General features: G+C 35.0%; 1 protein-coding gene across 4 annotated transcripts in view; it reads right to left on the bottom strand.

Annotated features, from left to right (window-relative positions):
- RAB3GAP1 (RAB3 GTPase activating protein catalytic subunit 1) overlaps positions 1 to 21,633 on the bottom strand; it is a 111,472-nt gene that overhangs the window by 87,904 nt on the left and 1,935 nt on the right. For 2 of the 4 annotated variants that reach the window (XM_042948540.1, XM_042948543.1), the window contains exons 3-4: positions 18,729 to 18,804; positions 1,140 to 1,272 (exon numbers count right to left, since the gene is read on the bottom strand). In XM_042948540.1, the coding sequence (XP_042804474.1) occupies positions 1,140 to 1,272; positions 18,729 to 18,804 (209 nt within the window). Of the gene's footprint in view, positions 1 to 1,139; positions 1,273 to 8,731; positions 8,788 to 18,728; positions 18,805 to 21,633 lie in introns of those variants that run through there. The other 2 variants (XM_042948542.1, XM_042948541.1) reach the window with 2 other exon arrangements.

The raw sequence follows: 21,633 nt of genomic DNA, 5'->3' as shown, positions 1-21,633 counted from the left end.
AGAGACAGAGACAGAATGCGAGTGGGTTGGGGCAGACAGAGAGGGAGGCACAGAATCCAAAGCAGGCTCCAGGCTGCAAGCTGTAAGCACAGAGCCTGACATGGGGCTCGAACTCATGACCTGTGAGAACATGACCTGAGCCTAAGTCGGGCGCTCAACCGAGCCACCCAGGTGCCCCAGAGTAATTTTATTCTTAAATCCTTCAAATCCAGGTTTAATTCTCCATTACACCTTCTCTGATCTCTCTCAATTAGACCTGACCACATCTCCTCTAAACTTCAGCAGAAGTTTAAAGAACTTTACCTGTGCTCTGGGACTGAACTTACCACTTTCTACCTCCTACTGCTGTGACCTCATCTCCCCTATTGGAACATAAATTTCTTATAACTGTGGATTCAACTGAGCTTAGCAAAGTACCTAGAACATGTTAGGCACTCAATAAATATTTGCTAATCTAATTAACTTTGAAATGAATGATGCTATAAAAATTCCTCTAAAAAGATCATACTCTGAAAATAAAACAAAAAAGATCATACTCTGTTTCAGATGTGGTGAAACAACTCTGCATAGGTAAAACATCTCCAGAGATACTACTTTATATATATATATTTTTAAGTTTATATATTTATCTTGAATGAGAGAGAGAGAAGGGGAGGGGCAGAGAGAGAGGGAGAGAGAATCACAAGCAGGCTCTGCACTGCCAGTGCAGAGCCCCACGCAGGGCTTGAACCCACGAACCGTGAGATCATAACCTGAGCTGAAATCCAGAGTCATATGCTTAACCAAATGAGCCACCCAGGCGCCCACAGAGGACAGTACTTAATGAAGAGAACTAAATTCATAATTCAAAATTATAATCACTCTTACAGTCATTAGTTTAAAATAACTAGTAACACAGGGCACCTGGGTGGCTCAGTTGGGTTAAATGCCTGACTCCTGATTTTGGGGCAGGTCATAATCTCATGGTTCATGGGATCGAGCACTATATTGGGCTCTGCAATGACAGCACAGAGCTTGCTTGGGATTCTCTCTCTCCCCCTCTCTCTGCCCCACCCCTACACGCTCACACTCTCTCTGTCTTAAACAAACATTAATAAAACTAAAATAAAATAAAATAAAGATAATTAGTAACAACTTACCTTCCAATACTTCATCCTTTCCTTCTTTGTCAGTGGAGTCTTGTACAAGATAATGATGAGTGACTGAGAACTTGAAATCAGCGAAGGAAATTTCATCTGATTTCTCTTCCCATGTGCCAGAAGTAAATACACCCTATATTTAACAATGGAAAAATACCCATTTTTAAAAAGAAAATTCCCTTAGAATATCAACTATCAAGTGACATGCAAAATTAAAATTTTGAAATAATTTTTGAGATAAATATATAAAATAATATACAGTAAATTCCATGCCTCTAACATACAAAAAAAAAATTCCTACCATTAGCAGAATCTGGTTACATTTAGCTAAAAATGATTAAATTTTATCAATTTTAAAATTTAGAAAAAATACAAGGCAATAAAATATACTTTTATTCTAAAAATCTCAAATCCAATAACATCACTATATAGTGCACCACATTATTAGACATCAGAAACAGCTTAATAAAAAAAGCAGTTTGTAGACTCAATTTAAGTGACATGACATTTGTAGCACTTACTTAACATGTTTTTGCAAGCATCTTTATCAAGCTTTGGTATTCAAATATTTTCATTTCAACTGCAACTCCTTGACTGGAAAACATTTTAATTAAAAGTCCCAAAGAGTCCCCTCACTTATGCAACATAATCATAATAAAGAATTTTCCCCATGGGCCCTGAATCTCCCATAGTTATTCTTTCCACTGGAGAGGTATATAGTCATTACAACATAGCACCACTATGAGGCAGAAAATACCAACCCAGCAATTTGCCAACCACAGTCCCAAATTAGATATAAAATATGTAAGGAATGATTTTGTTCATTACTGAGTTTTTATAAAAAGTGTTTTACAACCATACCTTATGTATAATACTCAAGTGTTTTATATTTGTTGCTGGCAAAGTATTCATAATTCTGAATTGAGTTAAATCGTATTTTAAATGTCTCAAAGGTATCTTATTATGTAAATATATTAAATAGCAATCTTTTTATATTAAGAGAAAAATCACTTGTATGGTACATATCAGAAACTATACTTTTTATATGTTAAGTTTCTCTAAAGTGTGGTTAACCTGTATTAAATTAAGACATCTATGGCTGATACCAAAATTCTCAAACTGTAATAAGCATTATAATGATATACGTAAGAATATGGTGTACTATGAGGAACGCCCACTATAACGCAGTTAAGTCTAAACGTACAGACAAGGAAGAAGCCCAGGAAACGAGAGGTAAGCCTATTTGTTAAGCTTGCAAAAAAGGTGAAACATTCTTTTTAAATGATATAAAGAAACATTATCTGACCCTACTCTGGATTCTGGGTACCACTGGAAACCTTATGAATAGCCAGTTCAAGAAGGATTTGGTTGTATTCATTAAAGAGGAGGTATCTAGGTTCTGTCTCCCAAATAAACTTTTTAAGATAATTAGTTCAATTGAAAAACAACATTGTAACCTGCCTCCTTCATTTCCATTATGATACAGTCCTTTAATAACAAATTTAAGTATGGTGTATATTTATGATTACACTCAGAAATGACAACTTTAGTCCAATATTAATCTAGTGATTCATCAAAAACAACCTCTGAGGGCCCCAATCAGACAATAAAAATAAATAAGCATGTAGACTAGAAGGAAATAAAACTGTCTGCATTCACAATGATCTGACATGTACCTAGAATAGTCAAAGCAACCTACAAACTACTAAAACTAACTGGTGAGTTTATAATGTTGTGGAATTCAAAATCAATATACAAAAACCATCTGTATTTTTTTAGGTAGGCTCCACGCTGGGCATGGAGCCCAACACAGAGCCTGAACTCATGACCCTGAGATCAAGACTTGAGCTGACATCAAGAGTTGGACACTTAACCAACTGAGCCACCCACGCACCCCAAAAACCATCTGTATTTTTTTGAAGTATATTTATTTATTTTGAGAGAGAGCAGGGAAGAGGCAGAGAAGAGGTGGGGAAGAGAATCCCAAGCAGGCTCTGTGCTGTCAGTGCAGATCCTAACATGGGGCTTGATCCCACGAACCATGAGATCCACAACCTGAGCCCAAATCAAAAGTCAGACACTTAACAGACTGCATCTGTATTTTTATATACATGCAGTAAACACCTGGGGGATGAATTTTTTTTAAATACCACTCTTACAACATCAAAAACAAATCAATTCTCTAGGAATACACTTAATGAAAAATAGCAAGAACTCTACCTAAGAACGCTTCAAAACATTGATAAGAGGGATTAAAGACCTAAATAGAGCTAAATGTACATGGATTGGAAGATGCAACAGCAGTAAGATGTCATTCTCCTCAAATCTATATATTCAATATAATCCTAATTAAAATCCCAGCAGGTATTTTGTAGAAATTGACAAGCTGATTCTAAAAGTAATATGAAATCCAAAGGACCTAAAATACCTAAAATAATTTTGATGGAAAATATACCAGCTGATTTTAAGATTTACTTTGCTATAGTAATTAAGATGGTATAGTACTACCATAAAGACAAATAGTTCAATAAAACTTAAGAGTCCAAAAATAGATTCCCATTTATACTTCATTTTACAACAGAGGAGCTACTGCAATTTAGTAGGGAAAGAATGATCTTTTCAACAAATGGCCCTGGAATAAAAAGATATTCTCATGGAGAAAAGCAGAGCTGTCTTTACAACATTGAGATAGGCAAAGATTCCTTTGACAGTACAATACACAAAAGGCATTTAACAATAAAATTAAAAATTAAGAAAATGAGGAGCACCCAAATATATAAAATAGTTAATAACAAACATAAAGGAACTAATCAATAATAATATAGTAGTAGTAGGGGACTTTAACACCCCAGTGACATTAATGGAAATATCATCTAAACATAAAATCAACAAGAAAACAAGAGCATTGAATGACAATGGACCAGATGGATTTAACAGATATATTCAGGACATTCCATCCTAAAACAACAGAATACACCTTCTTTTTAAATGCACATGGAACATTCTCCAGAACGGATCACATATTAGGCCACAAAACAAGCCTCAACAAATTCAAAAAGACTGAAGTCATACCATGCATCTTTTCTAACAACACTATGAAACTAGGAGTCAACCACAAGAAAAAAAACTAGAAAGAGCACAAATACATGGAGGATAAATACATGCTACTAAACAATGAATGAGTCAACTAGGAAATGAAAGAAGAAATAAAAAACTACAAGGAAAAAGGAAAACACAATGTTCAAAACCTTTGGGACATACCAAAAGCTGTTCTAAGAGGGAAATTTAATCTAACAGGCTTACCTCAAGAAGAAAAATCTCAAATAAATAACATGACTTTACACAAAAAGGAGCTTTTATAAAAAGAATAAACAAAACCTAAAACCAGTAGAGGGAAGGAAATAATAAAGATTAGAGCAGAAATAAATGATATAGAAACCTAAACACACACACACACACACACACACACACACACACACACACTGGAACAGATCAGTGAAACCAGGAGCTCATTCTGTGAAACCAATCATTAAAAAAGAGAAAGGATTCAAATAAATAAAGTCACAAATGAGAGAGGGGAAATAAAAAAAAAAATCACAGAAATACAAACAATTGTAAGTGAATATTTTGAAAAGCTATATGCCAACAAACTGGACAATCCAGAGGAAATGGGTAAATTCCTAGAAACATATAAACTACCAAAACTGAAAAATTTGCACAGACAGAAAACCAGCAAAGAACCTGAATCAGTAATCAAAAAACTCCCAACAAACACAAGTCCAGGACCAGATAGCTTCATAGACAAATTCTACCAAACATTTAATGAAGAGTTAATGCCTATTCTTCTCAAACTACTTCAAAACATAGCAAAGGAAGGGTGCCTGGGTGGCTCAGTTGGTTAAGTGTCCAACTTCAGCTCAGGTCATGACTTCACTGTTTGTGGGTTCAAGCCCTGCATGGGGCTCTGTGCTGACAGCTCAGAGCCTGGAGCCTGCTTCAGATTCTGTGTCTCCCTCTCTTTCTGCCCCTCCCCCCGCTCACCCTCTGTCTCTCTCTCAAAAAATAAACGTTAAAAACGTTCTATATTTTTAAATATAGAAAAGAAAGGAAAATTTCATTCTATCAGGCCAGCATTATCCTGATACCAAACCCAGATAAAGACACCACAAAAGAAGAGGACTACATGGCAATATCCCTGAAGAACACAGATGCAAAATCCTCAATAAAAAAATACTACTAAACTGAATCCAACAATACATTAAAAAAAAATCATTCAACACAACCCAGTAGGATTTATTCCCAGAACGCCAAGGTGGTTCAATATTAGCAAATCAATCAATATGACACATCATATCAATAAGAGAAAGGGTAGTAACCAGGGGCCCCTGCCTGGATGGCTCAATGGGTTAAGCATGTGACTTTGGCTCAGGTCAGTATGTCACAGTCTGTGGAGTTTGAGCCCCACATCAGGCACTGTACTGACAGCTCAGAGCCTGGAGCCTGCTTTGGATTCTGTGTCTCCCTCTCTTTCTGCCCCTCCCCTACTTGTGCTCTGTCTCTCTCAAAAATAAATAAACATCCTAAAATAAATTTTTTTTATTTAACAAACTAAAAACTGTTTCTTCTACTGCCAAATGCAACACATTATTGAAAAGGACAAAAATACAGTGAAGCATTAAAAAACAGTGAATTTTTTTCCATTTCTTTTTTTGAGGAGGATAAAGCAATGGTTCTCAAGCTAATTACATTTTATAACCACTGACGAGGCTTAAAAAATATACTAATAACTAGGTTCCACAATAGACCAATTAAATTGGAATCTCTGAGGTTGTAGCCTAGACACTAGAATTTTTCAAATGTTCCAATATGTAGTCAACATAGGAAAACACTTGATATAGAGCTAGAAATTAAAGCTTTCATCCACTGGTATAAGAAATCCTTTTGACGATACACAATATTAAAATACAAGCATTAAAAAATCATCTGTGCTGGCACAACTGGATATCTACATGCAAAAACAAAAAAAAAATGAAATTGGATCCTTTCCTTAGACTAGACATGAACAGTCAAAATGGACTGCATATCTAAATATAAGAGCAAAAACTAAAGACACCATCAAGAAAGTGAAAAGAAAGCCCACAACAATACAGTAGAACAGGAGAAAATACTGGCAAATTATGTATCTCATAAGGGATTTGTAGCCAAAATGTATAAGCAACATTTACACTAAATAATAAAAAGACAAATAATCCAATTTAAAAATGGGCAAAGGATCTGAATAGACATTTCCCCGAAGAAGATATACAAATAGCCAATAAGAACATGAGAAGATGTTTAATATCAACAGCCATTAGGCAAATGCAAATCAAAATAACAATGAGATATAATTTCACATACACTAGGATGTCTATAATCAAAAAGATAACAAGTGTTGGTGAGGATGTAGAGAGATCAGGACAAATACAAATGTAAAATGATGCAGCACAATCAGGCAGTTCCTCAAAAGATTAAAAATGAAGTTACTATATGAACCAACAATTATATTCCTAGATATATACCCAGAAGAAATGATAACACACATCCACACAAAAACTTATACATGAAGGTTCATAGAAGCATTACTCATAATAGCCAAGAAGTAGAAATAATGCAAATGTCAACTGATAAATGGATAAATAAAATGTGATGAATCCTGACAACAAAATAGTATATAGCAATAAAAAGAAAAGAACTAATAAATGCTACAATATGGACCAAACTTGAAAGCTTTATGCTAAGTGAAAAAAATCCAACATGCCAAAGCCTACATATTGCATGATTCCATTTATACAAAATGTTCAGAACAGGCAAATCTAAAGAGATAGAAAGTTATTGCCTAAGGATAGGAAAAAACAGTAAGTGACTGCTAAATGGTACAGGGTTTCTTTTGGGAGTGATGAAACTGTTCTTGAATTGATTGTGGTAGGGTGCCTGCGTGGCTTAGTCAGTTAAACATCTGACTTTAGCTCAGGTCATGATCTTGTGGTCCGTGAGTTCAAGACCCACGTCGGGCTTTGTGCTAACAGCTCAGAGCGAGGAGCCTGCTTCGGATTCTGTGTCTCCCTCTCTCCCTGCCCTTCCCCCGCTCATGCTATCTCTCTCTCAAAAATAAACATCAAAAAAAATTTTTTTAATTGGTTGTAGTTAACGGTTGTACAGCTCAGTCAACATACTAAAAACCACTGAATTATATATCTTAAATTGGTGAACTATACAGTATAGAAATTGCAACTCAATAAAAAATTTAGACTGAGAAGACTGTTTTTGAGTCACAATATTTTACAACTATCTACTCTGTCTAAAAAACATTCCAGGCAGTTTCAAATGTGAATTCACAACAATCTTCTTTAAAAGATAAAGAAGATTATATGCCCCTCCTTTGCTCTTGCTCTCTCAAAAATGAATAAACGTTAAAAAATTTTTTTTAAGTAAAGAAGATTGGGGCACCTGGATGTCTCAAGTTGGTTAAGTATCTGACTTTGGCTCAGGTCATGATCTTGTGGTTCGTAAATTCAAGCCCTGCTTCAGGCTCTGTGCTGACAGCTCAGAGCCTGGAGCCTGCTTTGGATTCTGTGTCTCCCTCTCTCTCTGCCCCTCGCCTGCTGTCTCTTTCTCTCTATCAAAAATAAATAAACATTAAAATACACACATACATAAAAAGAAGTTTAAAAAAGACTCAATGAACATTTCATCCATTTCTGGAATAAGACAAACCAAATACTTCTCTAGCCACAAGCAACTCTAAAACCACATGCTTTTCAAGAAGTTTTCCTAAAACAAAACAAATATGCTAGTATGCTGGCAAAGTAGCACACAAATAAACACCTACTACAGCAGTTGCCCCTCACCACGGTTTCACTTCGAACAGTTTCAGATAACCACAGTCAACTTCGGTCCAGAAGCAGATGATCCTCTTTCTGACATATCATCAGAAAATCAATAGTAGACTAACACTACATCACAACGCCTATCATTCACCTCACTTCATATCATGTATGCATTTTATCATCTTACATCATCACAAGAAGAAAAAGGGTAAGCACAGTACAAAAAGATATTTTGAGAGAGATATTTACATAACTTTTATTACAGTATATTGTTTTAATTATTATTTTATTATCAGTTGTTAATCTCCTACTGTGCCTAATTCATTAATTGAACTATCACATGTATATACATGCAGGAAAAAAATATATAGGGTTCAGTACTATCCATGATGTCAGGCATCCATAGGGGTTTTTGGAACATATCCCCTACAGATAAGGGGTAACTACTGTACAACTCAATTCCAACAGATACCTGATGATTCCAAACAAAACCTCTAAAAGATAGCAAAAATGTAAAAGAACATATTTAATCTAGAAAGCTGACACTGCACTTTCCACGTATTTTGTATGTGATATGGTTTGTAATAGTAATGAACGTTTCATGGCAAAGTTTCCAGTGTATTTATTATACGTTCATGGATACTGGCCATGACAACACGAGATTAATAAAAAACTACATCTAATCACACACAAACACAGAAACCCAAAAAACAGTCATCTATATACCTTCCACTCTTCACAGGTAGCCTGGGTGGCCCTCAGACTGGATCAGGATCATCCCACTAAAAGCACAGAAGGAGAGGGGAATGATATTAAGGCTCAGTCCAGAAGCTCTTCTCCATGGAACTTTGACTTTAGTTCCAGAGGGTTATTAAAAACCCTAATAAAGGAAATTCGGAAACAAAGGGGAACTTGAGACCAGTCCCTCTTAAATCAATAAAGAGCCACAATTCATCCAGAGAACATTCAACTAGCTAAAAACTCCAACAGTAAGAGATCCTAGGGAAAGGGGATACAGTCAACTACAAGTTAATCGTAACAAATACTCATCCTCAAGGTAAAAAACCAGTAGGTTTAAGTAGACATAAGATACACTGGTGGACACAAATGAGTCTCCATTAGAGGCAATAAGTACTCTTGAGGGCCACCTCAGGCATTCAGCTGTAACAGGAGTTTGGGCCTACCACCACAGCCCAAGCATTTTACCTCTTGATCTGACTTCATCTGTAGAGATAACCTTCTCATTTGTTCACACAGTATTTGTTTAAATAGTGGCATAGGTCCTATACCAAATTAAAGTTCAAAATGAAATTCATGATGTACACTGAAAATTTTACTTAACGCACTGAAAGAACTATGTGCTATAACTCAATGGCAAGCAAAAAATCTTTTTAAAATATATAAAAGAAAAGACGATCTAGGAAATAATAGAACTGAAAATGTCTGAAGACACCTCTAATCTATCTCAGATTAAAGCTGAGCTTTTTCAGCCAGGTTTTATACTTTATTTCTCCCCAGCTGGATGCTAAATTTTTAACTTCTAGGAGTTCTAAGGAAACAATGAATTAATTTTATAGCAAAAAATGTTAAGTAATTCCATGTGTTCATATTCTATTCTGCTTAAGCAAATAGCATTTTAAAGCCTCTGGTGCAGCAGTAGACTGAGATAGCACAATGCCACAAAAGGTTATGGTAAGCAACAGAACTAGATTTCCAGAGGTGCCTGAGGGGCTCAGTCGGTTAAGCACCGACTCTTGGTTTTAGAGTCTGTTCAGGTCATGATCTCAGTGCATGATTTCATGCACTCTATCCTGTGCACAACTCACGGTTGCAGAATGATGGAGCTTTACTGGATTTAGGCAACAGAGGACAAACTTCAAAGAAGACAGAGAAGTTCTAAAGTTAAGACATAAAGCCTGGAAGGGAAGAAGCCAAAAGGAGGTAAGCACTGAAATTTGTATATAAACTCTACCCCAAATTTTGGCTATCTGCTAAACCAGATATGAAGAGTGGAGACTCCACAGTAGAGTGACAAAGAAGAAAACTAAAAGAAAAGATTTCAGCTGCTGTTACCACTGAGAAGACAGTGGAATTTTAGTGTTGTCAAATGAATTGCTTGCTGAAACAAACAAAATACTCTTTAGAGGAATACAACAAAATCTAGTCTCTACATTTCATTCAAAATAATAAGCATAAAATTAAGAAATTGCTGGATATGTACACACACAAGACAAATTAAAAAAAAAATGTGACCTATATTCAAGAGAATAAAGTCAACAGAAACCAACCCCAAGAAGGCCTAGATGTTGCAATTGGCTTTATACTACCTATAATAAATATGCTCCAGGACTAAAGGAAAATATTTTCAAAACAAATTTAGAGGTAAGGAACCCCAAAGAATTGAAAATTATGAAAAAAACCAAACAGAAACCCTAGACCTAAAAAGTACAATAAAGTGAAAAATACATCAAATGGGCTTAACAACAGAGACAGCAGAAGAAAGAGTAAATGAACTGAAAGATAAACCAAGAGAAATTATCTAGGAGAGAGAGGAAACAAAAAAAATGAGAACAGCAGAACCCCAGAGACCTGTGGAACAATATTAAGAGTTCAAATATAAGCATAACTTAAGTCACTGAAAAAGAGTAGAGAATGCGGCAGAAAAGTATTTGAAGAAATAATGGCTAAAACTTCCCTAGTTTGGTGAAAAAAAAAGTTACATATCCAATATTAACAAACCTAAGCAAGAAAAATGCAAAGAAAATACACCTAAGCACATAATAATTAAATGGCCTAAACTGGAAAACTAAAGAAAAAAGCTTGAAACCAGTCAGTGAGAAAAATGCCAAAATATAATAAATATGAATGACACCGAACTTCTAACCAGAACTATTGAGACAAGAAAATAGAACTACATCTTCTAAAAAAATTTTTTTTAATCTTTTATTTCTTTTTAAGGGAGAGATAGATAGAGCACAAACAGGAGAGGGGCAGAGCGAGAGGGAGACAGAATCTGAAGAAGGCTCCAGACTCTTGAGCTGTCAGCACAGAGTCCAACACAGGGCTTGAACTCGTGAAATCAGGAGATCATGACCTGAGCCGAAGTCAGGTGCTCAACCAATTGAGCCACCCAGGCACCCCAGAACTACATGTTTAAAGAACTGAAATGAATGAATGAATGAATGAAAAATAAATAAATAAATAAATGACAAACCAGAATTCTTCAGCAAAACTATCCTTCAGAAACAATGTAAAATAAAAATATCTTCAAATAAAACAGAATTTGTAGAACCAAGAGTATGGCAATTCTTCAAAGAATTTCAAAAAGAATTATCATATGATCATTCAATTCCACCTCTGGGTACCTACCCAAAAGAACTGAAAGCAGAGACTTGAAAAGATATTTGTACAGCCACATTCACAGCAGTATTATTATTTAATTCATAATACCCAACACATGGATACATTATTCATAACAGTATTCATAATAACCAAAAAGTAGAAACAACCCAGTGTCCATCAACAGATGAATGAGTAGATTAACAAAATGTGGTATATACATACGATGGAATATGATTCAGTCTTAAAAAGAAAACTGTGACACATTATACAACATGGATAAACCTTGAAGACATTATACTAAGTGAAACAAGCCAGACAGAAAAGGACAAATACTGTATGATCCTGCTTATATGCAATACCTACAGTACTCAATTCATAGAAACAGAAACAGATGGGGCGCCTGGGTGGCACAGTCGGTTAAGCGTCCGACTTCAGCCAGGTCACGATCTCGCGGTCCGTGAGTTCGAGCCCTGCGTCAGGCTCTGGGCTGATGGCTCGGAGCCTGGAGCCTGTTTCCGATTCTCTGCCCCTCCCCCGTTCATGCTCTGTCTCTCTCTGTCCCAAAAATAAATAAAAAACGTTGAAAAAAAAAATTAAAAAAAAATAAAAAAATTAAAAAAAAAGACTTTAAAAAAAAGAAACAGAAACAGAATAGTGATTATCAGGGGCTTAGAGGCGAGAGGAAGTTACTGTTTAAGGAGAATGAAGTTCACAGATTGTTGGTGATGAAAACTTCAACAATGTCAAAGTACTTAATGCCACTGAGTTTTACACCTAATGATAAATCCTATATATATTTTACCATAATAAAAAAAAATTAACACAATTTACCACATTCAGAAAACAAAAAGGAAAAACCACATGATTATTTCAATAGATACAAAATAAGATTTCAATATATTAAACACTCATTCGTGATTTAAAAAAAAACCTTTCAGCAAACTAAGAATTTCCTCAAACTTATAAAGGATGCCTATGGAGAACCTATGATGTTCTTAATGCTGAAGCACTGAACACTTCCCCTCTACAATGGGAAGAAGGCAAGAATGTCCACTCTCAACAGCTCTATTCAACATGTTACTAAAATTCCTCATTAGGGGCACCTGGCTGGCTCAGTCAATAGAAACATGTGACTCTTGATCTCGGGGTCATGAATTCAAGGCCCAAACTGGGCACAGAGTTTACTTAAAAAAACAAATAAAAAAGATTGCCCTAATGATACTGTGCATAACTGCATAACTGACAGAGATTACTGGCTATTTTAGTAAATAAATTAAAAAAAAAAAAAAGAAAGACCTGGCTCGTGCAATAACAATAAAAACTAAAAGGTACATAGCACAAAAACAGACACTCAGATCAATGGAACAGAACAGAGAACCCAGAAATGGACCCACAAACATATGGCTAACTAATCTTTGACAAAGCAGGAAAGAATATCTAATGGAATAAAGAGTCTCTTAAGCAAGTGGTGCTGGGAAAACTGGACAGCGACATGCATAAAATGAAACCTGACTACTGAAAAATGAACCTGGACTACTTTCTTACACCATACACAAAAATAAACTCAAATAGATAAAAGACCTAAATGTAAGACAGGAAGCCATCAAAATCCTCGAGGAGAAAGCAAGCAAAAACCTCTTTGATCTTGGCCACAGCAACTTCTTACTCAGCACATCTCCGGAGGCAAGGGAAACAAAAGCAAAACTGAACTACTGGGACCTCATCAAAATAAAAAGCTTCTGCACAGCAAAGGAAACAATCAGCAAAACTAAAAGGCAACTGACGGAATGGGAGAAGATATTTGCAAATGACATATCAGATAAAGGGTCAGAATCCAAAATCTATAAAGAGGTTATCAAACTCAACACCCAAAAAACAAATAATGGGCAAAAGACATGAATAGACACTTCTCCAAAGAAGATATCCAGATGGCCAACCGACACACGAAAAAAATGTTCAACATCACTCATCATCAGGGAAATACAAATCAAAACCATAATGAGATACCACCTCACACCTGTCAGAATGGCTTACATTAACAACTCAGGCAACAACAGATGTTGGCGAGGATGCGGAGAAAGAGGATCTCTTTCGCACTGCTGGTGGGAATGCAAACTGGTGCAGCCACTCTGGAAAACAGTATGGAGGTTCCTCAAAAAATTAAAAATAGAACTACCCTATGACCCAGCAATTGCACTACTAGGTATTTATCCAAGGGATACAGGTATGCTGTTTCCAAGGGGCACATGCACCCCAATGTTTATAGCAGCATTATCAACAACAGCCTAAGTATGGAAAGAGCCCAAATGTCCATCGATGGATGAATGGATAAAGATGATGTGGTATATATATATACAATGGAGTTTACTCGACAATCAAAAAGAATGAAATTTTGACATTCCCAACTATGTGGATGGAACTAGAGGGTATTATGCTAAGCGAAATTAGTCAGTCAGAGAAAGACAAATATCATATGACTTCACTTATATGACGACATTAAGACACAGAACAGATGAACACAAGGGAAGGGAAGGGAAGCAAAAATAATATAAAAACAGGGAGGGTGACAAAACATAAGAGACTCTTAAATATGGAGAACAGAGTGTTACTGGAGGGGTTGAGGGACAGAGGATAGGCTAAATGGTTAAGGGACATTAAGGAATCTACTCCTGAAATCATTGTTGCACTATATACTAATTTGGATGTAAATTAAAAAAATAAAATTAAAAAAATTTAAAAAATTAAATGCTTAGTGATGCAAAAAACACACACACACACACACACACACACACCAATATTGCATTCTACATTAACAAAATAAAATTTAAAATAAAAAAAACAAAAAGGTACGAAACCTGTAAAAAAAGAAAAATATCCCTAATTGCAGGCAAGGTGATTATGAATGTAGAAAATGCAAAAGAATTAACAATAAGATTATGAATCTTTAGCCAGGTCTCAAGATACAAAGTCAACACACAACCTATAAACATAGAGAACAAACTGAATGGTTGCCAGAGGGGAGGTGGGTTGGGGGCTGGGCAAAATGGGTGAAGAGGAGTGAGAGACACCGGCTTCCAGTTATGGAATGAATAAGTCATGGGAAAAAAAAGCACAGCATAAGGAAAATAGTTGATGATACTGTAATAGTGCTATATGGTGACAAATGATAGCTACACTTGTGAGCATCATAATGTAAAAAGCTGTCAAATCACTATGTTTTACACCTAAAACTAACATAACATTATGTGTTGGCTATACCCAAATAAAAAAAATTTTAAGTCAACACACAAAATGTTTTGTATGTCTACATCCTAGCAACAAACAAATGAAAAATAAAACTAAAAAACAATTCCATTTACAACTACATACAACATAAAATACTTAATAATGTATTTTTAAAAAGATATGCAGGGCGCCTGGGTGGCTCAGTCCATTGAGTGTCCAACTCTTGATTTCAGCTCAAGTCATGATCTCATGGTTCATGGGATCAAGCCCTGCCTCGGGCTCTGTGCTGACAGCACAGAACCTGCTTGGGATCCTCTCTCTCTGCCCCTCCCCACCCCTCAAAAATAAACATTAAAAATAAAAAAAGGTACATAAGACCTCCACCAAAAACCTTAAAACAGTGCTGAGAAAAATTAAAGACTTAAATAAATGGAAGGATGGGCCATGTTCAAGATTGTCAAAATGCCACTGCTCCCCAAAGTAGTCTAGAAATTGAACACAAATCCAATCAGTTCCAGCGTAATCATAATCCCTTTTACAGAAACTGTCAAGCTTACTCTAAAATTCATAATGGAAACATAACAGACCTAGAACAGAGAAAACAATATTGGGAAAACAATAAAAGCTAAAGAATTTACATTAACTTCAGGACTTACTGCAAAGCTATTCAGTAGTTCTCAACTGAGGGCAATGTTGCCTTTCGTGGGAACATGTGGCAATGTCTAGATGCATTTTTAGTTGCCATCCTTGGGAGAGTGCTAGACATCTAGTAGTTAGAGGCCAGGGATACTACTAAATATCCTGTACTACATGAGTCAGCCTCGTAACAATCTGGCCCAAAATTTTAATAATGCCAAGGTTGGGGAAACCCTAAACTACAGTATTCAAGACAATGTGGTACTGACATCAGGACAGTCAAATAGATTAATGAAACAGAATACAGATTGCAGAAGATGACTCCCTATGTCAACAGTCTAACAAAGGTGACAAAGCAATTTAATGGAGAAAAGTGTTTTCAACAGAGAGTTCTAGAAGAGGATATCCATACATAAACACTGAACCATGATTCCTCACTTCAAACCATATACAAATATTAGTTCAAGATGGATCATAGGCCTAAAGTCTAAAATGATAAAGCCTGTAGAAGGAAACATTAAAAAAGTATCTTCATGACCTAGCAAAACTATCTGAGAAAACACTTAACAAGCAGAATACATAAAAGAACTAAAAGACTCCTGCAACTCAATAAAAACTCGTATGAATTTAAAACATGGACGGGGTGCCTGGGTGGCTCATTCAGTTAAGCATCTGACTTTGGCTCGGGTCATGATCTCACAATACTTGAGTTTGAGCCGCACATCAGGCTCTGTGCTGACAGCTCAGAGCCTGGAGCCTGCTTTGGATTCTATGTCTCCAGCTCTCTCTGCCCCTGCCCCAATCACGATCTGTGTGTCTCTCTCTCTCAAAAATAAAAATAAACATGGACAAAATTTTGAACAGACATTTCATAAAGACAAATGACTAATAAGCACATGAAAGATAGTCAATACTAATATTCATCAAAGAAATACAAATGAAAACCAGAATAAGAAATAAAAATTAATTCTACAAACTACATACCCACTAGAACAACTAAAATTTTTAAGAGTGGAAAACAAGCAACTAGTGAGAATGCAGTTACCCAAACTGATGTTATGTATTGCTGGTAGGGGGATAAAATGGTACAAAAAGCTTCAGCAGTTTCTTTTAAAGTCAAGCATATACCTATATTATGACCCAGTAATTTCACTCCTGGGTATTTACCCAAGAGAAATAAAAACATACATCTCCAAAGGCCTCATGCAAGAATGTTCTGCTTTATTCATAATAGCCAGTATGTCTGTCAACAAGTGAAACAAACTGTAGTATATTCATACAACAGAGTATTACTCAGCAATAAAAAGAAAAAATGGTGATTCACGCAATATTCTAGAATAATGTCAAAAATATGTAAAAAGGTTAGGCACAACAAATATATACCATACGATGCCATATATATACAAAATTCAAGACAGAGGCAAAAGTAGTCTACAATTTAAAAGAAAAAAGAGAACAGCAGATGCCTGGGGGACATGAGTGAGAAGCATGGGAATTAACTGGAAAGGGTCACTAGGGACCTTTCTGGTGTGACAGCAACGTTCAGTATCTTGAGTGAGCAGTGTTGTTACAAGGAAGTAAACGTTTGTCAAAATTAAGCAGTTTTGTGCAATATGTCGATTTTTATTTTTAAAACAAGTTAAAAAATCTAGTGGGGAGTAGGAGTTGATAGAGATACGACTGAAAGAAGAAAATGGCAGAACATTGTTGAAACTGAGTGATGGGCACATGGAGGTTAATCATACTATTTTTGTCTACTTTACAAGTGTTTGAAATTTTTCATAATTCAAGTTTTTTTTTTAAAAGTATCTTAATTACCCATCAGTGGAGGAAGACAATTAATAATCACTATCCCACCCGTGAATTAAAATCTCTTCAAGCACAGTTTAAACTTTCTTTTATATACTGAACAACCCGTCCTTTACATTTTCTTTAATCTTATTCATCATAGTTAATAGCTCACCTTGCAATCTATTCATGTCTTCTCTATCTCATTTATTTACTACTATCTATAGGGAGAAAAGGGTTGAAGAGAGTTAACATTCCTTTAACCCCCACTACATGCCTGGCAGTATGCTACCCACTTTGAATATATTACCCAGTTTCTATCCCAAAACTGAATTCAGCATCTAAAATTTTAATCTTATTTCTTTACGTATTTATTACTTCTCTCCCTCATCAGAATTTATGTTCAATGGCAACATGGATCTTGCCTTGTTCGTTATTTCTTCAGATCTGGCACACAGGAGCTACTCAGTAAATAGGTGCAGATCAAAGAATTAAGGAATATAACATCAGAGCTCACAAATACTCAATTTAGCTCTCTTTTTGGTGGTGCAAATCATTGCCCACTCCAGTTATATCTACCTTGTTTTGCCCTTAATTTTGTCATCTATAACAATTGTTGTTATATATTTGTTTCAAGTGGAATAGGATAATCTGTTTGAAAACTTCATTTTCCCTTTATTCAAAAAATGTAATCCTAAAAATATTTTAATGTATTTATATTCAGCATATCTTTCAATGCTATGTAATTTTTTTAATGATGTGTAATTTCTATATGCAGTGTTATTTTTTCTGCTCTTATTTATATGAAAAAAGAAGAAAATGCTGATGCTCTGATAGTCTCAAATTCTGTTAACATCACCATAAGGCTTAAAAATACTCATGAATATTGAGAATTGAGAGTTCCTTACAGAGGGATAAATTGCAGTTAATAATAGACTTATAATAAAAATAATCATTTTTACTTCAAAAAAAATTTATCTAACAAAACAAAGCATCTACATAAGCCTAGAATCAAATTGTTAGTTCCTGTTAGTGAAAAAGAGAAAATCTAGGTTTGTCCTCAGAATACATTCTTCAGTAAATATTTGGGGCATGGTTTATCTCAGTAAGAATATCTTAATATCCAGCAACATCTTAAAGTTCTACCTCAATTTTGAATAACTTCTTCATTCTTAAATATCCTCAAAACATCCACAGGGTTAAAAAGGGGGAGGGAGAGAGCAAATACTATTAATGGTACTGTAAAATACAAAAATTGAGTGAAATAGCTGCTAACAACAGCAAGTCAGTTAAGACCAAGATTTTTCCTCATTAGTTAAGCAAAATACTCTACCCAAGAAGCTGGTAATTGGTAATTGCAATGTTTCTCTGACTAGCCAAAAACAAAAAAAAAACAAAAAAAAAACAAAAAAAACAAAAAACCTTTAAAAAAGATTTTCTAATACTCTAAGGGAGAAAGCAAAAGAGCAGTAAACATTAGAGGAAATAGAAATCACTCATAAAGAATGACATTGTACATATAAAATTTTATTTAAAAAGAGCTCACAAATGTCTTACATTGTTTTTTGCCACAGATTCAAATCCAAGTTCTTCCAGATGCCACTTTATGCTTATAGCTCACATATAACTTTAAAAAAACATTTAATTCAAATGTACCAAATGCAGCAAAGGGCTTAAAAATAGAAATTTCAAAGTAAATACTCATTTAGAGACACCAGCAAATAAATCTGACCTTTTCAAGTGGCTTTCCCAAAGAGTTTCCAATCAGTTTCCAGTCATTTAAGACTTCTTCAATTTTGGAAATAAACCTAGTAATGAGAAAAAAACTTTCTAAATATGTAACAGCGCTTTTTTCTTTTTTACTACTGTTATACAATTTCTTTAAAAAAAGTATTTTTTAAATTAATTTATTTAAGAGAGAGAGAGAGACAGAATGACAATGAGTATTAATGGGCCCATTTATGGGCTCAGCACAGAGCCCAATGTGGAGCTCAATCTCACAAACCATGAGATCACGACCTGAGCCAAAATCAAAAGTCAGACACCCAACCAACTGAGCAACCAGGTATGTCAAAAAAGTATTTTTTAAATTTCAACATTTTTATCAGAGAAGGCTCAATAAGTTTAGTATTATTAGTCTAATTTATGGATATGGAATAAATGTGGAAATAATCCTCTGCAATCCAAGAATTTTTAAATTCTGGTTTTTTAATAAATTTTATTTATTTATTTAAGTAAACTCTACCCCCCAGTGTGGGACTCAACCTCACAACCCCAAGATCAAGAATCCCAAGCTCTACTGACCAAGCCAGCCAGGCATCCCAAATTTTAAAGTCCAATGCTTACCCAACAAAGGCAATCTGCTTCCATAAAATTTAAATTAAGAATTAATAAATCTCAGGGCACCTGGGTGGCTCAATCGATGGAGCATCCAATTCCTGATTTCAGCTCAGGTCATGATCCCAGGGTTGGGGGATTGAGCCCTGTGTCCAGCCCTGTACTAAGCATGAAGTCTGCTTGGGATTCTCTCTCTCTCCCCCTCTGTCCCTCCCTCCTTCTCATGCTTTCTCTCTAAAATAAAAAAATAAATAAAAAATAAAAAAGAGTAAGTCTCTATATTAGAATGTATATAATAAATTTGGAACAGAAGTAAAAACTGACAGGAGTGCCTGGGCAGCTCAGTCAGTTAAGCGCCTGACTCGATTTCCGCTCAGGTCACAATCTCACAATTCAGGAGTTGGAGCCCCATGTTGCGCTCTGCACTGACACTGGCAGAGCCTGTTTAGGATTATCTCTCTCCCCCTTTCTCTGCCCCGCCCCCTCTCAGGTGCATGCACTCTCTGTCTCTCTCAAAATAAACATACATTTAAAAAAAAAAAATGAAAAACTAAAAGGATACTACTAAAAATAACTATGAAACCAATGATCTTTTCCCTACCCTCAAAGTAACTAATCTATTTAAATTAACTTTTCCTTTGAAGATATTTAGGAATTGATTTGCCTACCTCTCCCCTCAAAAGAAAACATTTAGGAACTTTGCTCATTAAAATAAAACATGTTGCTTATGCTCTGTCTCTTGGTCACTGAAGCATCTAAATAAAGAATTTCTCCCATGGAAAAAAAAATAATAATAAATAAATAAATAAATAAATAAAATAAAATAAAACATGTTTTGGGGCACCAGGGTGGCTCAGTCTGTTAAGTGTCTGACTCTTGATTTTGATTCATGTCACAATCTCACTGTTCAGGGAATCCAACTCAGCATCAGGCTCTGTGCTGACAGCACTGAGCCAACCTGGGATTCTCTCTCCATCTCTCATCCCGTTCCCCACTTGCATACTCTCTCTCTCTCTCTCAAAATAAATAAATTTTTAAAAAGTAAAACTTTAAAATGAAAAATAAATAAAACATGTTTTAAGGGACAGCTGGAAAGAAACAACAAGTAGATTTGTCAGCTTTAAGGAATAAATGACAGATTTTAATACTAATCATTATATAATCTTTAAATCTACTGATGAACCAGATCTATTAAAAAGAGAATGAATTCTGACTAGTAATATGCTCAATCAGCAAATTAAAAACTGTCAAATCTCAGTAGTACTGTTAAAAGACACTTTCAGAAGGCTTTTATTACTCCAAAAAGCTAACTTAAGTATGATGTAATCTAATAGCAAAATTGCTCCCCTATAACCCTACGTCATATTACTAGAGTACTAGAGTTAATTCCAGTCAAAATATATTCAAAGCCATCAGGTTTTTTCCCTCAGTGACATTATCAGTTAATATTTACATTTGTTTTAAGACAGTAATGATAGTAATGATAAACCAGAGTTATTACAATTTAAATGAACCTTGTAATCAAGTCCTCTTTAAGATGAAAGGCAGTATTAATATACTGACTCACTTCTGGGCAGTTCAATCAAAAGGTTAATTATCAGTTTGAAAATGCTCTAGAAAGAAGTTAACATGTTTACAAAAAAAGGAAATAAAAATTTTTATTGTATCCACATGTGAGCAAAAATTTGCAAGTAAAATGTACATTGTATTTATAAAGGAAAAAAAACTGGAAGCTACCTAACTGTCTAAGTGCACAAAAGTTGTAAATTAATGGTATATCCACTGAATGAAATAGTATGCATCCATAAAAAATCAAGTTTGAAGACCATTTGAGGATATAAGAAAATGTTCATTTCATACATTAAGTGAAAAAATTGAAGCTATAGAAACAAGTATTAATATGCTTTGACACAGAATGCTTATAAAACACTCATAGATTAGAAGAAATTTTCTCAAAATATTAATAGTAACAATCTCCTGGTGGTACAGTTACAGGTTTCTTATATTTTTCTTTTTTATTCTACTATGAAGTATTATTTTAATAAAAATTGTTTAAGATAATATTGCTTTCACAGTAAAAGGAACATACTAAAGTACTTATTTTATGAATTCTATCAGTTACTAGCTAAAAGAGAAAAATTGGGTTCTACTGAAGTATGGAGATTTGACCAAAAAATTGAATAACTTTACCCCTGAAAGCTCTCAAGACCTCAGCTGAAGGGTCTTTTCCTCTGACTCCTCATTCTGTTAGGTTCCTTTGTCACATGCTCTTGTAAAACCAGGTTTCTTTCCCTTCTCAG

Source organism: Panthera leo, chromosome C1 (genome assembly GCF_018350215.1).
Source record: "Panthera leo isolate Ple1 chromosome C1, P.leo_Ple1_pat1.1, whole genome shotgun sequence".
NCBI lineage: Eukaryota > Metazoa > Chordata > Mammalia > Carnivora > Felidae > Panthera > Panthera leo.
The sequence above is the reverse complement of the archived record's forward strand: the minus strand, read 5'-3'. Positions and strand labels throughout refer to the sequence as shown.